Here is a 20,517-nt window from a genome sequence, read left to right as displayed (position 1 = left end):
CTTGTCAAGAATATTTCAGTGTGGGATATGGATTCTGATCTAATGATTTAAAAATAGTGCTTTTTTTTTTTTTTTCTCATGGCACATGGGATCTTAGTTGGCCAACCAGGGATCGAACCTGCACCCCCTGCAGTGGAAGCACAGAGCCTTAACCACTGGACCACCAGGGAAGTCCCTAAAAGTAGTGATACTTAATCAGTCAGCTCTGTTATAAACTTACATTGTGCATTAAAAAGGAAAATATTTTTTTAAAAGCAGCTTAATGAGTTTTGATATTTATTTAAATTAGGTGCTCATGAGAAGCAAGAGATAAAGAAGAAGAAAACTGAAAAGGGAATGCCTGGTGTGCATCCTCCAGCCGTTCCTGCTTCCAAGCCTTCCACAGACCAGATCCGACAGAGTGTCCGGCATTCTCTAAAAGACATTCTTATGAAAAGGTAACACACAGTGCTACTGTAGAAGATTGAATAGTATACACTCCATGTATTTGAAAAATAATTGAATTATTCTAATTTTAAGACTTACAGACTCAAATTTGAAGGTACCAGAGGAAAAGGCAGCAAAAGTTGCCACAAAAATTGAAAAAGAGCTTTTCTCTTTTTTTCGGGACACAGATGCTAAATATAAGAACAAATATAGAAGTTTGATGTTCAATTTGAAAGATCCTAAAAACAATGTAAGTATATTTTGTTCATGTCTGGACATTTATGTTCCCAGCTTTCCTACTGAGAACATACACAATACGTAGGGGTTTGTAATTTAACACAATAGATCTATAATTTATTTCTTGAAGTGAGACCAGTAATTTTAATAAAGTCTCTTGCTACTGAATTGAGTTACAAATTCTGTACCGTGGTGACTAGTGTTATACAGTGTCTTTTAAAATATAAAATACTAAATAAATCTTAACCTTATTTATGTAAATTCTTTGCTTTCTGTCCTTTGTTTAATCCAGTTTATTAAAAAATTCATTCCTATGTAATCTTTAAAAATCTGTTAAGGCAAAATTCATAACACTATAATTAATACTTTCTGATTTAAATTTGAAAGTAGAGCTATGCTGCTTAAGAAAATAATTTACATTTTGATAAAAAGATAGCTTTTAAAATAGTTATTAATTTAAAAATGACTTTAATTTTAAAAATCTTTTAGCAATGGAGCAAACTTTAATTGAATACCTAACCTTTTCCTAGGGTTTTTTATTTAGGACTTAGACTGTGTGGGTGTAGATTCAAACTCCTGAAATATTTACTTAAGTTTTACAAGGTTTTCACATCAGTGCAATAGTTTGTGTAATGATACTTGGTGTAAGTGTGATATGAGATATTTTCTTGAAGTCTTCTAACAATTACTTAAGAAAAATCTTCATGTAAATTCTACTGTCACGGTCCAGGGGATCAGATACTTTTTGAATTATATAATCTGAAAACTTTTCTTCAAGTAAATATTTATTTCCTTTAGGTTTTTTCTTGGAATTGGTTCTTTGCCCGGGAGTTCCCTCTAAGCCTGTTAGGATTTAAAGATATGAAGTTTTAAGAATATGAAAGACCATATTCAGTAAAGTTCCTTTAGGCAGTAGTTTTTATGTAGTCATGGGTTGGCTGTTGTGATAGTATGTATTCCTGGGAAGACTTAATGCAGTTTTGGATAGGTGTTGTAATAACTTCACTACCATACATGCTTCTCCATTATGTGTTGATTTTTATACAAAATGTTTATTTTGCTGCCTTATATGATGTTTCTAGAACATAAGGCTGTCATTTATTCTCTTTGCAGTAGGTGATATGTGAATCATTAAACATTATAAATCAGATTTCAAAACTGTATGTTTATGATAAGTTTCTATACGGCAGCTTCTCCTTCTTTAAAAAATGTTTTTCTCTCCTTCCCATTTTTAAATATCTCCAGATATTATTTAAAAAAGTGCTGAAAGGAGAAGTAACCCCTGATCACCTTATCAGAATGAGTCCAGAAGAGCTAGCTTCTAAAGAGTTAGCTGCTTGGAGACGAAGAGAAAACAGACATGTAAGATTATCTATGAATATGTGTTTGTCTGTATTAAAACTTACATTTTTTAGCCACAGAGAAAAGGTATATACACAGAGGAAATTCAACTCAGAGTACACAGTTGCAGACCTTTTGTTCTGTACTTCTCATTACTCATCTTCTGTTGCTGCTGCTGCTAAGTCTCTTCAGTCATGTCCGACTCTGTGCAACCTCATAGACGGTAGCCCACCAGGCTCTCCCGTCCCTGGGATTCTCCAGGCAAGAACACTGGAGTGGGTTGCCATTTCCTTCTCCAATGCATGCAAGTGAAGCCGCTCAGTCCTGCCCAACTGTTAGTGACCCCATGGACTGCATCCCACCAGGCTCCTCCCTCCATGGGATTCTCCAGGCAAGAGTACTGGAGTGGGGTGCCATTGCCTTCTCCTCATCCTCCACTAGCCTATTCTTAAGTTTTTTCTTTTCTGTTCTGCTTTTTCCTCATTTCCTCCAGTTATCAGCTTATATAACCTTATATTTTGTAAATCAGAAGGATGGAAAAATTTGTCAATCTATTCTCACATTTGCACATTTCAGAAGCACAGTTTGAATATTATGAATTTTGGTAATTTGTGGAGCCAAATTAAGTCAGAATGAAAAAGTTGATGTTTATAACCTCATAATATTCAGTGTCAAATACCAAAAGCTTTGAAAAATAAGGGCTTCTTTTCCCCCTGTTACAAATTTATTGATAAATGTGATCCTGAAGTGTCATATATGAAAGTTCATATTCACAGAAATAACGTTTTGTTAAATGGCGAAGTTCGAGACCTAACTAGTGTATTATATAACATATGTAGTATGTACACCGTATTGCATTTTGAAACTGAAAAATCCTGAAAGTCACCGTGCCAAGAGTTTTCATTTGGGGTTTGTGAATTTGATATACCTTTGAAGGTGAGGTGAATATGTATCTTTGAGTTACTGTGACAGCAAGATAGCCACTTTATCCCATGGTTTTTTCTTTCTTTTTTTTTTTTTTTTTCATTTATTTTTATTAGTTGGAGGCTAATTACTTCAGAACATTGCAGTGGGTTTTGTCATACATTGACATGAATCAGCCATGGAGTTACATGTATTCCCCATTCCGATCACCCCTCCCACCTCCCTCTCCACACGATTCCTCTGGGTCTTCCCAGTGCACCAGGCCCGAGCGCTTGTCTCGTGAATCCCACCTGGGCTGGTGATCTGTTTCACTGTAGATAATATACTTGCTGTTCTTTCAAAACATCCCACCTTCGCCTTTTCCCACAGAGTCCAAAAGTCTGTTCTGTACATCTTTGTCTTTCTGTTTTGCATATAGGGTTATCATTACCATCTTTCTAAATTCCATATGTATGTGTTAGTATGCTGTAATGTTCTTTATCTTTCTGGCTTACTTCACTCTGTATAATGGTCTCCAGTTTCATCCATCTCATTAGAACTGATTAAAATGAATTCTTTTTAACAGCTGAGTAATATTCCATGGTGTATATGTACCACAGCTTCCTTACCCATTCGTCTGCTAATGGGCATCTAGGTTGCTTCCATGTCCTGGCTATTATAAACAGTGCTGCGATGAACATGTGCACATGTCTCTTTCAGATCTGGTTTCCTCGGTGTGTATGCCCAGAAGTGGGATTGCTGGGTCATATGGCAGTTCTATTTCCAGTTTTTTAAGAAATCTCCACACTGTTCTCCATAGTAACTGTACTAGTTTGCATTCCCACCAAGTGTAAGAGGGTTCCCTTTTCTCCACACCCTCTCCAGCATTTATTGCTTGTAGACTTTTGGATAGCAGCCATCCTGATTGGCATGTAATGGTACCTCATTGTGGTTTTGATTTGCATTCCTCTGATAATGAGTGATGTTGAGCATCTTTTCATGTGTTTGTTAGCCATCTGTATGTCTTCCTTGGAGAAATGTCTGTTTAGTTCTTTGGCCCATTTTTTGATTGGTTCATTTATTTTTCTTGAATTGAGCTTCAGGGGTTGCTTGTGTATTTTTTAAATTAATCCTTTGTCTGTTGCTTCATTTGCTGTTATTTTCTCCCAGTCTGAGGGCTGTCTTTTCACCTTACGTATAGTTTCCTTTGTTGTGCAAAAGCTTTTAAGTTTCATTCAGTCCCATTTGTTTATTTTTGCTTTTATTTCCAATATTCTGGGAGGTGGGTCATAGAGGATCCTGCTGTGATTTATGTCGGAGAGTGTTTTGCTTATGTTCTCCTCTAGGAGTTTTATAGTTTCTGGTCTTACATTTAGATCTTTAATCCATTTTGAGTTTATTTTTGTGTATGGTGTTAGAAAGTGCTCTAGTTTCATTCTTTTTCAGGTGGTTGACCAGTTTTCCCAGCACCACTTGTTAAAGAGGTTGTCTTTTTTCCATTGTATATCCTTGCCTCCTTTGTTGAAGATGAGGTGTCCATAGGTGCATGGATTTATCTCTGGGCTTTCTATTCTGTTCCATTGATCTATATTTCTGTCTTTGTGCCAGTACCATACTGTCTTGATGACTGTGGCTTTGTAGTAGAGCCTGAAGTCAGGCAGTTCATTCCTCCAGTTCCATTCTTCTTTCTCAAGGTTATTTTGGCTATTCGAGGTTTTTTGTATTTCCATACGAATTGTGAAATTATTTATTCTAGTTCTGTGAAAAATACCGTTGCTAGCTTGATAGGCATTGCATTGAATCTATAGATTGCTTTGGGTAGAATAGCCATTTTGACAATATTGATTCTTCCAATCGATGAACACGGTATGTTTCTACATCTGTTTGTGTCCTCTTTGATTTCTTTCATCAGTGTTTTATAGTTTTCTATGTATAGGTCTTTTGTTTCTTTAGGTAGATATACTCCTAAGTATTTTATTCTTTTTGTTGCAATGGTGAATGGTATTGTTTCCTTAATTTTTCTTTCTGTTTTTTCATTGTTAGTGTATAGGAATGCAAGGGATTTCTGTATCCCATGTTTTTTATTACAATAAACTTAGAGTAGTAGCCCTTTATTCTAGAAAATACTGGTTCCTTATATAGTTCATATTAATTGTTCATGATATACTTGATCTTAAGCCTCCAAATTGATTTTCTACCAAATTTGGTTCGAAGTGCAAGAGGCCTTAATTTGATAGATTGCACTCATTCACATCATTCACATATTTCTTCACTTTCACTCTGTGTAATTTCTCTTATTTTGCAAATAGTTTCACCATTTCCTTTTTTCCCTCTGAATCCCAAATATGCACATGCCTTGCTTCTGCTTTGAATCTATGTCTGCAAGTATCATCTGCATGGAGACTTCTTTCTTTAAGGAAAATTTGCACTTAACAATGGCAGGACAAGTGACTGGACCTATCTTTCCACTGTCAACTTCCTTTTACTAGTTCTTTTTGTGCTTACTTGTTTATTATGTTTTATTGCTGAGCTTGTTCACTGTAACCAAGTATGTTCCATCAATAGACCACTGACGGGGGACTGCCTGTTTTTGTTATTTGAATAAATTACTGTTCTGGGGAATGTTAGAACATCAGGTTAAGAACCTAAGGGCAACTTGTTCTCATTTATTTCTCTGTGGCAGCTGCTAAAATAGTAGATAAGAAAGCAGATTTTAAATGTAAATATCATGTTTCATCACTTTGCAAATTATGTTGTACTTCAGTTGCCTCCATTTACTATACATTGACCTGGAGAAGGAAATGGCAATCCTCTCCAGTACTCTTGCCTGAAGAATCCCTTGGACAGAGGAGTCTAGTGGGCTACAGTCAATGGGGTCGCAAGAGTCAGACACGACTGAGTGACTGACACACACAAAGACACAGACATTATACATTGAACTTTTCTGGGCTCAGATATGAGGTCTCATTCTTAAAACCCTAGCACTTAAAACAGTCTGACATTTGCAGGTACTCAGTATATATTTGATTTTTGACAAACTAAAGGTTAAAAATCATCTATGATTTTAATTGTAAAGTATTTCTTTAAAATATTTCCTGTTAGACCATAGAGATGATTGAGAAAGAGCAGAGAGAAGTGGAAAGACGACCTATCACAAAAATAACACATAAAGGTGAGATAGAAATTGAGAGTGATGCTCCAATGAAAGAACAGGAGGCAGCCATGGAGATTCAGGTAAATTATGATGGTAAAAATAGCATGTTTTAATAGTGCTGAAAACATGAGAATTCAGAAAAGGTTTATTTGGCTAATATTCTTAAAGTAGAAAAAATAATTTTTTAAACTGTGTGTTTATTATGTAGTTTGATGGTTTTTTGAGAGTGTTTAAAGTATTGTTTCTCTCTATGAAGCATACAGACCACCTGCATCACAGACACAGACAGTTAAACATTTGATAATGTAGATTCCTAGGGTCTTTATGACTTAGAAATTTTAGGCCTTAAACTCTGTAGGTGCTTCTTAGGCCGACTGTTCTTTGAGATGTGGTGTGACTTTTCTTATTTTCAAATATCAGTGGGGTAATAATATGAAATCTTATTTGAGACCTTGGAGAATAGGATTGTTTGAGTTTGAGATGTGGTGTGACTTTTCTTATTTTCAAATATCAGTGGGGTAATAATATGAAATCTTATTTGAGGCCTTGGAGAATAGGATTGTTTGAGTTTTTACTCCATTTTATGTCATAATTAACATCTAGCACTTAGTTTTTAAAGAAATAGTGAGAAACAACCTATGAATGGTATAGTTTAATTTTGGGAAAAAATAACAGTATGAAATACAAGTTCATAAAAAACTGAGGCCAACTTTTTTCTGTTAACCTAATTTTTACTTGCACTTTTGTTAGGAACCTACAGCTAGTAAGTCAATGGAGAAGACAGAAGGATCTGAAAAACAAAAAGGAGAGGTTGACTCGATGTCTAAAGATACCACTGGTCAACACAGACAGCATCTTTTTGATCTTAACTGTAAAATTTGCATAGGTAATTGGAATTATTTCTTTGTAAAATGTTGCTTTTATTTTGAAATCTGGACACTTGTGATTTAAGTTGGTTTTTGTTTCCCCAGTGTTGGTGTGAGTCAGTCTCTGACTTACAGGGTAGTACTGAGACCAGTTTAGTGAGTAGTGACTAGCATTTCAGAACAAACAAAAACAGAAAATGGGAAACATTGCAGTGAATGCACTGATAAAGACAAGTACAATTTTGAGAGACTATGTTGTTCAGTCGCTCAGTTGTGTGTGACGCTTTGCGACCCTATGAACTGCAGCATGCCAGGCTTCCCTGTCCTTCACCATCTCCCGGAGCTTGCTCAAACTCATGTCCATTGAGTAGGTGATGCCATCCAACCATCTCGTCCTGTGTCGTCCCCTTCTCCTGCTTTCAATCTTTCCCAGAATCAGGGTATTTTCCAGTGAGTCAGCTTTTCCCATCAGGTGGCCAAAGTATTGAGTTTCAGCTTCAGCCTCAGTCCTTCCAATGAATATTCAGGACTGACCTCCCTTAGGATGGACTGGTTGAATCTCCTTGCAGTCCAAGGGACTCTCAAGAGTCTTCTCCAACACCATAGTTCAAAAACATCAATTCTTCGGCACTTGGCCTTGATGGTGAAACCCTCATATCCATACAGGACTACTGAAACAAACTGCAGCTTTGACTATATAGACGTTTGCTGGAAAAGTTATGCCTCTGCTTTTTAATATCCTGTGTTGGTTTGTCATGGTTTATCTTCCAGGGAGCAAGTGTCTTAATTTCATGGCTGTAGTCACCATCTGCATTGATTTTGTAGCCCAAGAAAATAAAGTCTGTCACTGTTTCCCCATCTATTTGCCATATTCCAAAAAACTCCACACATGCATACATACATGTATTACACACACCATAAACATACCAGGGGTATGTGGAGTGTGTATGTATGTGAGTTATGGATCATGATATAAAATATACTTTACAAATTACAATGAAAACTACTGAAAGGCTACTTTGGTAGGTCATATTAAGGATTTTCGTCTTTTATCTAAGAACAGTAGATAGTGATTGAAGGATGTTTAGCAGGGGAATGACATGATCAGATTGGAATTTTGAAGATTTCTCTAACTTTGAGTAGAGATTATGGTGAAGGAATCTAAGTGGTAGACCTTTATGCACTGGTACAAGACGAAGATGAAATGGTTTTATTCAAAGTGGAAGCATTGGAGGTGGAGGTCAGTAAGCTTTGAGATACTCAGGTAATACTGACAGAATGCAGGATTTAGGGCGTAAGAAATGGGGATGTGAAGAAAAGAAAATGGAATGTGTTGACAAAGAGTTTATATTCAGTTTATTGGTAGAGATGGAGGATTAAGAGTTTTTTAAATTAACTCTTGAGTTGTTGCTCTCAGTTTTAATTCTTTTGCTGTGGTATGCTAAAGGAATACTGAACATACTTTGTTCAGTAAGATGAAAGATTCTTCAGGTTAATCAGTATGCTACTCTCCACTGTATTAGAGACTGACTGAAATGTACTATAAATTTAGTCACTTTCTGATAATAGGAATAACATGTCTTCTCAGAATGGTGTGATCACATTTTTACAATGTATTCAATGGTAAACACTTAAAGACAGGGTGTTTTTAGATATTGTTATCTCTGAAGAAAGCTATCTATAGTGTCATAGTATTTTTAGTATACTCATTAGTTTGTTTTGTCTGGGAAAAATCTTAGTAATTTTTCTATTGTTTTGAACCTATTAATTTTAATGATTAACAGTATAACACATAATTAATATTTAATATTGTAATATCTCAGATTTAATGGTAGCCCACAATACAATTGTTAAACACTACTAGACTTGATCTATTTTTAGAAAGGTGGAATGATTTTTTCTTGTGGTTCTGTAGGTAAAACTGTAAAAAAAAAACTAAGGTTTTTACCTTAGTTATCTCAAGAAACTAGGGTTCTTGAGAAACCTATATGCAGGTCAGGAAGCAACAGTTAGAACTGGACATGGAACAACAGACTGGTTCCAAATAGGAAAAGGTGTATGTTAAGGCTGTATATTGTCACCCTGCTTATTTAACTTACATGCAGAGTACATCATGAGAAACTCTGGGCTGGAAGAAGCACAAGCTGGAATCAAGATTGCCGGGAGAAATATCAATAACCTCAGATATGCAGATAACACCACCCTTATATCAGAAAGTGAAGAGGAACTAAAAAGCCTCTTGATGAAAGTGAAAGAGGAGAGTGAAAAAGTTGGCTTTAAAGCTCAACATTCAGAAAACTAAGATCATGGCATCTGGTCCCATCACTTCATGGCAAATAGGTGGGGAAATAGTGGAAACAGTGTCAGACTTTATTTTGGGGGGCTCCAAAATCACTGCAGATGGTGATTGCAACCATGAAATTAAAAGACGCTTACTCCTTGGAAGGAAACTTCTGACCAACCTAGACAGCATGTTAAAAAGTAGAGACATTACTTTGCCAACAAAGGTCCATCTAGTCAAGGCTATGGTTTTTCCAGTGGTCATGTATGGATGTGAGAGTTGGACTATGAAGAAAGCCGAGTGCCGAAGAATTGATGCTTTTGAACTGTGTTGTTGGAGAAGACTCTTGAGGGTTCCTTGGACTGCAAGAAGATCCAACCAGTCCATCCTAAAGGAGCTCAGTCCTGGATATTCATTGGAAAGATTGAAGCTGAAAGTAAAACTCCAATACTTTGGCTACCTGATGGTGAAGCGTTGACTCATTGGAAAGACCCTGATGCTGGGAGGGATAGGGGGCAGGAGGAGAAGGGTATGACAGAGGATGAGATGGCTGGATGGCATCACCAACTCGATGGATATGAGTTTGAGTAAACTCCAGGAGTTGGTGATGGACAGGGAGGCCTGGCGTGCTGCGATTCATGGGTTCACAGAGAGTCGGAGATGACTGAGCAACTGAACTATATGTCATGAATTGCTGTTGTATGTAATATGATGTAGGGATACAGATTTGTTTTACTTGGTCACATTACCTCTTAAGACTGTTGGAATTTGGTGTAGTTTAGTTTAAAAAATGTTTTCTAGGGTATTAGACTCCCTGTTTTAGGGTATGGTTATAATGTTTCCTTTTCAAAAGCTTGTCTGAGTTGTTTAATGTTCTCTTTTTTCACATCAATAAGAGAGGTATGTTCCATAAATCGTTGTGAAAATGATGATAGTTAAAAACTACCCCCGGTATGCAATAATGCAGTCAGTGAAAGTGAATAACTCTAGAAGTGAAAATGGATAAAGTTACAGAAATTTCAGTTTACAAAAATGGTCTATTTTGGTGTTTTCTGGCTTTAGGTCGAATGGCACCACCTGTAGATGATCTTTCTCCAAAAAAAGTGAAAGTTGTTGTTGGCGTATCTCGTAAACATTCAGACAATGAAGCAGAAAGTATAGCAGATGCTTTGTCTTCGACCTCAAATATTTTGGCCTCTGAATTCTTTGAAGAGGAGAAACAAGAATCTCCAAAGTCAACATTCTCTCCTGCTCCACGGTAATTTTCCCTTAGTTATAAATTCTAATCTTTATACCTCTTTGCTAGATTTTACTTGGAAGTCTTCAGAAACAGAAAAGTGACATGTTTCTTAAGAAAGGAACCTTTCTTTTGAGATGGTAACTGTACCTTCCTATATTTTCAACTAATTGAGATTTTTAAAGACTCTAAAAGTTAGAATTAGACTTGACTTTAAAGCTATCTTTCATTATATTAGTCCTAAGAGGCAAGAAATAAGTCATTAAAGAAAAGTTGCTTGCATTCTCTGGACCCCATTTTAGTCCACCTGAGCCAGTCTAGAAGAAAATCATGTAAAACATGACTATGTTAATATGAGTATGTTTCATGAAGTGAAAATATAAACTCTTTAATCATAGCTTTACATACTTCGGCCTTTGGTTCATTTACTTACTTTTGGCTCTGTTGGGTCTCTTGCTACATGTAGGCTTTCTCTAGCTGCGATGCATGGGCTTCTCATTGTGGGGCTTCTCTCTTTGGGGAGCATGGGCTCTAGGCATGCAGGCTTCAGTAATTGTAGGGTGCTGGCTTAGTGTTTGTGGTGCATGGTCTCAGCTGCTCTGCGGCATGTGGGGGTCTTTCCAGACCAGGGATTAAACGTGTGTCTCCTGCATTGGCAGATGGATTCCCAACCACTGGACCACCAGAAAAGTCCTTCTTTGGCCTTCTTGACATGCTAAAGTAGAAACAATTGATGAGCAAGTAGAATATACCTTTATCATGAGCAGATCTTTAGGCTGAAAATTCTTAATGTCATTTTTTTAGTCCAGAGATGCCTGGAACTGTTGAAGTTGAGTGTACCTTCCTGGCTCGATTGAACTTCATCTGGAAAGGTTTTATCAACATGCCGTCTGTAGCAAAATTTGTTACCAAAGCCTACCCAGTATCTGGTTCCCCTGAATACTTGACAGAGGTACTGTGAACTTTTCTGCTCTTCTATGCCTAGGTTGGCCTATATGTTTCTGAAGGCAAAAGGCAAGGAAACAGCATAATAAAATAGTAAAAATATTTATTTTCATTCTTGGTAAAAGTATTTATTGACAGTGACTGTTAAACTTTGAATTAATGTAATTACGAGTTCACAAATGGAGTTTTAGAACTATAGAAAATTGTGCTTTGAAAGTTTTAAATCCACGTTTTGTACTCTTTCCAAGATGTACTCACTATATCAGTTAAAAATTAATGGATATTTTGCATGGATATCTAAGTTTTTCTTGAAATACAGACTTAGATGAAAGATTATGTTTATGGCCTCCAGTGCTAGTCTGTTGGGAAGACTTCGTTGTTAACAAGTCTTCTCATTCCACCATTGCTTATATTTCCACAGCTTCATGATGGTGGTTCTTACCTGCCCATTTCTGTGAATGAGATAAAGACCACAGTTGAGCCTTGAGTAACATGAGTTTGGACTACTTGGGTCCACTTATACATGAATTTTTTCAATAGTGAATACCACAGTACCACATGATCTTCAGTTGGTTGAATCCTCAGATATGAAACTGTGAATACGGAGGGCTGACTATGTGGAACACTGAGATGATCAACTGCACGATGGGCACCTTTAATCCCCATGTTGTTCAAGGGTCTACTGCCTAGTTGAAACTTTCCAGCTAGTTGACAGTCCTGAGATCAGTGACCATGGTTGCTGCAGTGGTGCCCTTGGTTGGTTTTATACCTGAGACAATAGGAAAGGACTATTAAGCAGGATTTATGGGAAATAAGCAGCTGTAGTACCTCTTGCCTAGAGAATCCCAGGGATGGGGGAGCCTGGTGGGCTGCCGTCTGTGGGGTCACACAGCGTTGGACACGACTGAAGTGACTTAGCAGCAGCAGCAGTACTATAGTATATATGATATTAGTAATGTGATAAATGAGAAAGTTTGACTTTTTAAATATCATTTGAATAGTTTGTACTTTTCTGTGTTTATGCAAAAAGGAAAATAAATCAGTATATGTGTACTCTATTTTTGTTGAGATTATATTTTGCTATTATGCTATTTAACATTAAGTTTTCTATCCATTCTCAGGCTGCTGACCATAAAGGCAAAATTTTCAGTATTTTATAAGACACAAATCTTACATATGCCTGTTTTCTTTTAAGACTAAGATAAACTCTTCTTTGTTATTAGAATGAAATTAATTTAAGTCCGTGTAGTATTGTTTATCTAACCTCAGCTTATTTATCCAGCTGTGTTTTTGATTAATAAACAACTTAATTGTTACTTTTGCGTATAGTTTGCTTGGTAAGTAATATTTTAGACACATTGATTTTATAAGAAAAAAATTCAATAGACCCATTATGATTTTCTTATAGCATAATTAGTCTTCTAAAATTTCTAGATCAGTCCACAATGAAAATAACTCTTCTTTTAAATGAATAATTAAGTCCTAAACTATGGGAACCTTTTGATTTTAAACAAAAATATTCTTTTTTCTGATCCAGGTTATATGTGACTGTTTTTCAGAACTCCGCCTCTGCTTCCGACTTATTTTTAGTTTGATTTGGACTAAAATTCCAATTAAACTATTTAAATCAATTAATTATTTAAATTTAATTGAATTAATATTAATTGATTTTTCTGTCTTCATTGAAAAACAAATATACTGATTAAAATTTCAAATATTCTTAACTACACACCTCATAATTGATTTTATGTATAGTCCTCTGTTCTCAGAAAGATTGAACCTTAAAAAAAAAATGAAGCTTGCATTATTACAATATTATTCTCTTCTGTGCAAAAGTATACTGTATAGTTAAACTTGGTAACTTCTGAAATCCAGCTGTTAGTGATTAAGGCATACCCCAGTTCACTATGACCAAAGGAAAAGAAAAAAAGGATGGCGAAAACGGTACCCCCTAATACTCTGAAGACTGCTGTACTCTTCCTGGGTTGTCAGAGTAGGTTGCTTGTGCTGCTTCTTTTCCTTGACCTGAGATTCTTTCTTAATTGTATTTGAGCATCCACCTCAGTCATTTGGAGTTGACATTTGAGGTAAAGCCTAATTGCTATCCCTATATTTTCTTATATTTGTTGATGTATTTTATAATCTTTTTTAAAGTCACTTTTTCAAATTAGTCATGGAGCTAAATTTGTATGAGGTATAGATATTATAATGAAGATAAACTGTATACATTGATCACCTTCATGTTTTACCACAGGACCTACCAGATAGTATTCAAGTAGGTGGTAGGATATCACCTCAGACAGTTTGGGATTATGTGGAAAAAATTAAAGCCTCAGGAACCAAGGTGAGGAGAACTTTTTTCTCTCTACCAATATGTGAAAATATTTGAAAAGTAAACCACTGAGATTTCTATGCAAGGTCCTCTAGGGTGGACCTAAATTGACATAATATGCCATTGGCTAAGGCTCAAAGCCATTATTCCTTTAGTTTTTTTTTCTTTTCCTGCTTTTGATATGCTGTCCCTGATTTCTATCATTGTTTTAAAAGGAATGCTTTAGAATAAGTATTGAGATTCATTCTGGAATGTTGCCTTGCTTTGCTTATAGACATTTGTTTTGGTTGGGGCCAGGCTAAGCTGTTGGGACAGAGATCCTAAAATACAGTGGCTCAAAAAATAAACTTTTCCTGTTACATTAGATAGGTCTGTAGTTCAGTCTTGCAGTTGTTAGATTATTCATGGATTGGGCTCTTCTGTCTTATTGTTTTTAAGACTGTGGCCCTTAGCAGTCAGTCAAAGTCAAAGCTGATTTATCAGCTCCCAAGTGGGGAAAACAAGAAGAATGGCTGTTGAGTTGTTTTAAAAGCAAGATCTGGAATGTGTGGTTTTCTTTTTACTTCCTCCAACTGCTTATACACCATTAGGATGCTGGGAAGTGTGATCTCTGTTGGATGGCCATGTGCCAAACTGAAAGGTTAAGAGGGCTCTCTAGTAGGAAATGAGGAGGATAGATATTGGGATGTAGTTAATAGCCTTTGTAGCAATATTTCTCTTTTTCTTTTCTTTCTGTATCTTTTATCATTTCTTTAACTCATAGAACACTGCTACACAGGAATATTTAATCATTAGAAGAAATCATTTTTCTCTCCAAGGATGTTAATACTCAGCATGTTACAGACATTCAAAAAATATATCTTGAATAAAAGAACACTAATTTTTTTCTCTTATGATCAGAAGTCTTTAGTAAGGTTAGTAAAAATTCAAGATGGATTTTCTTCAGCTGAAAATATTTTTTTTTCCAATATAGATTGTAGAATTTAAACTGATACAGTGTTAGAATACAGATAAAACTTTGAAGCACTATAAGAAAAGTTTTATTTATTTGCTCTCACTTTCTTATGATAGTAGAAATCAGGAAAGTGTTGGGGAGTATTACTCTTGGACATTTGAGGAATTGCTCTTCATCTGCCCCACAGATGTGGTGTTTATTACCACAAATATGGCATAGTGTGCCTCCATCTAGAACTGACCAAGACACTGTCACAGTTGTTGCCTCCAGATAAGGGCATTCGAGGTGACAGATCTAAGAGGTGGAGTCTTAGTCCAGCTCACTTGCTCTCCTCCTAGGGTCTTGCAGCAGTTTAGGCTTTGTGGTTGACCTGGCTCTCCACTTTTTGATTGTATACTTTCATGAAAAAATATCTGTTTTTCATTCTACCAAATGAACACCAAATTGGGACTTTTTTTTTTTTTTTTTAATCTGAAACAAAGCCAAGAACTCAGAGGCAAGCAAATAAGTTTCTGAGTAAGCCAAATGATTTTATAAAATTTATTGCCTATGTGTATTTGAGGTTATTTCACTCAGCCCCCATTATTCATCGATTCAGTTCCTCTAAGTTGGATTATCAGTAAACTTGTGCATTTCTCTGTTTGTACATAGTGGGGCAGTGGGAGCTGCTATTAATTTGCAATGTGCTGAGAAGATAGACAGCTCTCTGTAGAAGTTATAACATTGGAAATCAGGACATAGTATAGATAGCAAGACATGTGGCTTTAAATATCTTCTTTGCCAGTGATAAGTGTGTCACCTTGAACAAATTAATTACTTTAGGACTGAGTTTCTGTGAAACACTTTCAGATAAAACAGATCCACCTGTGGATCAGCAAAGATCTTTCCCTAAAAGTTGCTTCCTTATAGTATTCATATCTGCATTTAAGTTGGTAAGCCATGTTATTACTTGGTAAGTGTCAGAAAACTCAATAGATTATTATAATTGAGAATGGTATTTAAAACCAAGCTACTGTTTAGGTTATTATTTTTATTATTTGTTATTTTCTTGAATAGGAGATTTGTGTGGTTCGCTTCACGCCTGTGACTGAAGAAGATCAAATTTCCTATACTTTGCTGTTTGCATACTTCAGTAGCAGGAAGCGCTATGGAGTGGCCGCTAACAACATGAAGCAGGTCAAAGACATGTACCTCATCCCTCTGGGTGCCACGGATAAAATCCCACACCCTCTCGTGCCCTTTGATGGACCTGGTAGGTATCTGTTTTAGTAGAATATGAATGAAGTGGGGTGAGAGGGCCCTAGTAGGAAAGCTGAGCCTGCTTTCCTTCATGGAACTTGGCCCTCAGAATCTGCCCAGACAGGAACAGGCACCTGTTTAGGAGACTGTAGTAAGCAAAATTTTACTCTTTTATTATAGTGATTGAAAATGACTCTTGATTGATGTTTTTGATTTTGTACAGGCCTTGAATTGCATAGACCTAATCTGTTGTTGGGCTTAATTATTCGTCAAAAACTGAAGCGGCAGCATAGTGCCAGTGGTGGTGCTGGTCACACAGCTGAGATGTCTGAAAGTGTACCAGTAACATTGCCGCCTGATAAAAAAAGTAAGATAGAAGTTTCCACAGAGGGAGCAGCAGAGGAAGAAAATGACTTTTTTAATTCTTTTACAACCGTATTGCATAAACAGAGAAATAAGCCTCAGCAGACTCTTCAGGAAGACTTTCCAACAGTCATTGAACCTTTATTGGAAGTCACCAAACAGGAACCACCAAAACCTTTAAGATTCCTTCCTGGAGTCTTGATTGGCTGGGAAAATCAACCTTCTACTCTGGAATTGGCAAATAAACCTCTTCCTGTGGATGATATCCTTCAGAGCCTTTTGGGCACCACTGGTCAAACATATGAACAAGTTCAGTTAGGGACAGAACAAAATACTCTTAAAGAAATTCCATTTATAAATGAGCAAGCTAATCCAAAAGCAGGGACGATAGATACAGGAGAAGCAACTGATGGTGAAGCGAAGGAAGTGAAAGTTAAAGGAGATAACCCTTCAGAATTGACAGATAATGCAGTAGGAGGAGAAGAGGCGTCTGCACTGGGGGTCTCTTCCGTTTCTGCTGGGCCTTTGACAAGTCTTAGTCTCAGAGGTAAACCACCAGATGTTTCTACAGAAGCATTCCTAACAAATCTATCAATTCAGTCAAAACAAGAGGATACTGTGGAGAGTAAAGAGAGAGTGTTAAAAAAACAGCTGCTACAAGATCAAGAGAATAATTTGCAAGATAACAGGACTTCAAATACTAGTCCTCCCTGTAGGTCTAGTGTAGGGAGAGGAAACGTAGATGGTAATGTGAGTTGCAGTGAAAATGCTGGTACTAACACGACAAGGGCCCCGCAGTTTATTAACCTGAAAAGGGATCCTCGGCAAGCAGCTGGAAGAAGTCAGCAGGTGACTGCTCCCGAAAACAGAGAAGAAGGCTGCCGTCATGGAGAGAAACCGCCTCTTCCTGGCCCATCGCACTTAACTGAGCAGAGCAGCGTGGAGGAGAAGATGCCTTCTGTAGAGAAAAGCCCTTGTGTTCAGCAGAGTGACGATTCAGGGGCTGTGCAAGACTCACCATCGGTAGAAAACATACAGTCTTCTCAAGTGGAGCAAGCAAAACCCTTACAGGAGATTTTAATGCAAAATATTGAAACTGTGCACCCATTTCGAAGAGGAGCAGCAGCAGCAGCATCTCATTTTGAGGTTGGAAACACATGTCAATCCGAATTTCCTTCTAAAAGCATCAGTTTCACTTCCAGAAGCACCAGCCCCAGAACAGGTGCAAACTTTTCACCCATAAGACCACAGCAACCCAACCTTCAGCATCTGAAGTCTAGCCCACCTGGGTTTCCATTTCCAGGACCTCCTAATTTCCCCCCACAAAGCATGTTTGGATTTCCGCCACATTTGCCACCCCCATTACTTCCCCCTCCAGGCTTTGGCTTTGCCCCAAATCCCTTGGTTCCCTGGCCACCTGTTGTTCATCTGACCGGCCAGCCACAGCGTGTAATGGGTCCCCTCTCACAAGCGTCAAGGTATCTGGGCCCACAGAATTTTTACCAAGTCAAAGACATTCGGAGGCCGGAACGGCGCCATAGTGACCCTTGGGGTAGGCAAGACCAGCAGCAAGTGGACAGACCATTTAACAGGGGTAAGGGGGATCGTCAGAGGTTTTACAGTGACTCACACCACCTGAGAAGAGAGCGCCACGAGAAGGAGTGGGAGCAGGAACCTGAAAGGCACAGGCGCAGAGACAGAGCCCAGGACAAGGACAGAGACAGGAAGGGCAGGGACGAGGGGCATAAGGATAAAGAGCGGGCGCGGCCGCCTCACGGGGAGCGAGGGGCGGACGGCAGGGCGGGCCGGGAGAGCAGGAGTGCAGACAGGAAGGCCGACAAGCCGAAGGGCGAGGACCCGGAGAAGGAGCGGGAGAAGAGCAAGCACAGAGAGAGCGAGAAGGACCGAGAGCGGCACCACAGAGACAGGGACCACGCCGAGAGAGCCAGGAGCAAGAGGTGAGGCGGCTGCGGGGCGCTCAGTGACTGTCCCTGTCGCGTCTGAACCTGCGCGACTGCCTGCTTGGACCGTGCCGTCCTTTCCGTTTCTAATATTGGTGGTTTGCAGAAGAATAAATTGTGTGTGTTGGTGCAGAGTGCTCTGTGCCAGTGCTCATCATCCCTTCTTCATACCAACAGCCCTAGTTACAGGAATTTAATATTTTTAAAAATTTACATTGCTGTATATTCAAAGATTTGTTTTATTAATATGCAATAAAGGCTTAGAAATTTTAGTTTTATTCCTTAATTGGTAAATATGCTTAACTGTGGAATATATTTACCACCTCTAGTGAATGTCCTTTCTATAATGACTAATTTGAGAGTAATGTGTACTCTGTAAGTTTGTTTTAAATTGCACTGTTTTTAAAGAAACTCTAGAGGAACAACAAAAAGCCAAACAACTTTGTAATCAGATTATATTAATCATTTCATTCGGCAGTTTTTGACCAAGAATCGGAAGCCCAAGGAGTACATGTATTGCTTTTAATCTGCACTCACTGATGGCGTTTATTATTGTGCTACAGTTTTGTGCTAGTCCATTATTTTCCTTTTCTTTTTGGCTCTTCAGAAACTTGAGTACTTAAGCTTGTACATGATCTTGTGTTTTGCTATCCTTTTTACGGTAAAATGTAAATATTTTAAGGGATATTTTGATTCTAAATATGATAAAAGAATTTCTCACCTATTTTGTGTGTGTGATTTGAAATTCAGTAGTAAAAGAGTTTCTTCTTTGAGGCTTTAAATACCTTTAGACATTGTTCTCCTCTTACTCAACCAAGAGCATATAGGCTGAGTAAAATGAGGGGGGAAATGATTTCTTTATCTTAGATTATAAGCTGTTGAGATAAATCATATAGTTCTGACGAGACTAGAATTAGAGCTACTGCTGAAAAACTGCAGCTATAGTCCAATTTATAGGTATGTTTCTAAAAACTGGTGCACCATAAAAATTTGATACACTGACTAATAATTGTGAGACCATAGAACTTCTATTTAAGAGAAACATGTGAATCTCTCTGTAAAATGTGTAATTAGCCCTAGCTTGTTTGGGGAGTAAATAACTATAATGTTGTATGCTCATTTTTCTTGAAAGCACAGGGAGGCTATTGTTAATCCAAACCTAAATTTATTTCCACCGTAAATAGCATAATGCTGTATTGATTGCTTTAATTTAAAGTAGTAGCTACCAAATGATGCTAATCCTTGAGACCAAAAGGAGAGAAAGAAAAGCCAGTATTTTTATTTACCTGTATTAGTGAAGAAAAATACACCTGACTTCACAAAATTAAGAAGATAAGTTTGTTTTCCTAAAAAATTTACAGATGATGGGTTTTGAAACTGAATCAGCCTTGCTGTTTTTAACTGGAGAGAAAATGAGTGGAAATTCAAAACCAAATCATTTTGTCTAATTTGCAGCAACTTGAAATCCCTTTTTTTGTTTTCCTTATCCTCTGAAATTTATCATCATGTGGAGTCTGAAACAGGCTTTCCTGGTGACTCAGATGGTAAAGAATCTGCCTGCAGTGCAGGAGACCTGGGTTCATTCCCTGAGTTGGGAAGATCCCCTGGGGAAGGACATGGCAACCCACTCCAGTGTTCTTGCCTGGAGAATCCCCATGGACCGAGGACCCTGGAGGGCTACAGTCCATGGGGTCGCAAAGAGCCAGACACAACTGAGGGGCTGAGCACAGCATACAGCACAGGTTCTGAAACAAGAGGATTTGTATTTAATTTTTTTTTTTTTTTTTAATTTGCACCTTTTCTTTTGGAAACTAGCTTGTTAGAAAACAAATCAGTGCAGATTTAAAAAACTAAGGTCAGTCAGCTTTTGCATTATTATGAAGAAATTGTTATTAAGGTTTTAGCAAAAAAAAAAGTCCCAAACCAAAGAAACCCTAGGTTTTTTATTTCACATACAGTCATCCCTTGGTAATCAGTGGGGAACTGGTTCCTGGACACCCCCACCGATACCAAAATCCATGGATGCTCAAGTCCCTTATGTAAAAGGGCATAAATGTGCATATAACTTACATACTTTAAATCATCTCTATCTAGATTACTTAAAATTTTGTAAGTCTAATACAATGTAAAGACTATATAGATAGTTGTAAATATGAGGCAAATGCTATGTAAATAGTTTCCAGTGTACGGTAAACTCAGGTTTTAGTTTTTGGAATTTTCTGGATTTTTTTCCCCCATCTGATGTTGAATTCAAAGATGAAAATCCACAGGTGTGGA

At 37.5% G+C, this 20,517-nt stretch overlaps 1 protein-coding gene across 6 annotated transcripts in view; it reads left to right on the top strand.

Moving 5' to 3' along the window:
• Positions 1–20,517, top strand: part of PHF3 (PHD finger protein 3) — a 95,957-nt gene that overhangs the window by 74,323 nt on the left and 1,117 nt on the right. For 5 of the 6 annotated variants that reach the window (XM_020883641.2, XM_020883644.2, XM_020883639.2 and 2 more), the window contains 10 exons: positions 290–437; positions 520–676; positions 1,909–2,025; positions 6,010–6,141; positions 6,812–6,947; positions 10,271–10,466; positions 11,250–11,397; positions 13,645–13,734; positions 15,734–15,929; positions 16,140–18,964. In XM_020883641.2, coding sequence (XP_020739300.2) covers positions 290–437; positions 520–676; positions 1,909–2,025; positions 6,010–6,141; positions 6,812–6,947; positions 10,271–10,466; positions 11,250–11,397; positions 13,645–13,734; positions 15,734–15,929; positions 16,140–18,241 — 3,422 coding nt within the window. In that variant the 3' untranslated portion in view covers positions 18,242–18,964. Of the gene's footprint in view, positions 1–289; positions 438–519; positions 677–1,908; positions 2,026–6,009; positions 6,142–6,811; positions 6,948–10,270; positions 10,467–11,249; positions 11,398–13,644; positions 13,735–15,733; positions 15,930–16,139; positions 18,965–20,517 lie in introns of those variants that run through there. The other variant, XM_070450227.1, reaches the window with a different exon arrangement.

The sequence above is a fragment of the Odocoileus virginianus genome, chromosome 19 (genome assembly GCF_023699985.2).
Source record: "Odocoileus virginianus isolate 20LAN1187 ecotype Illinois chromosome 19, Ovbor_1.2, whole genome shotgun sequence".
Taxonomy (NCBI): domain Eukaryota; kingdom Metazoa; phylum Chordata; class Mammalia; order Artiodactyla; family Cervidae; genus Odocoileus; species Odocoileus virginianus.
Note: the sequence above shows the minus strand (reverse complement) of the source record. Positions and strands in the feature narration are given on the sequence as shown.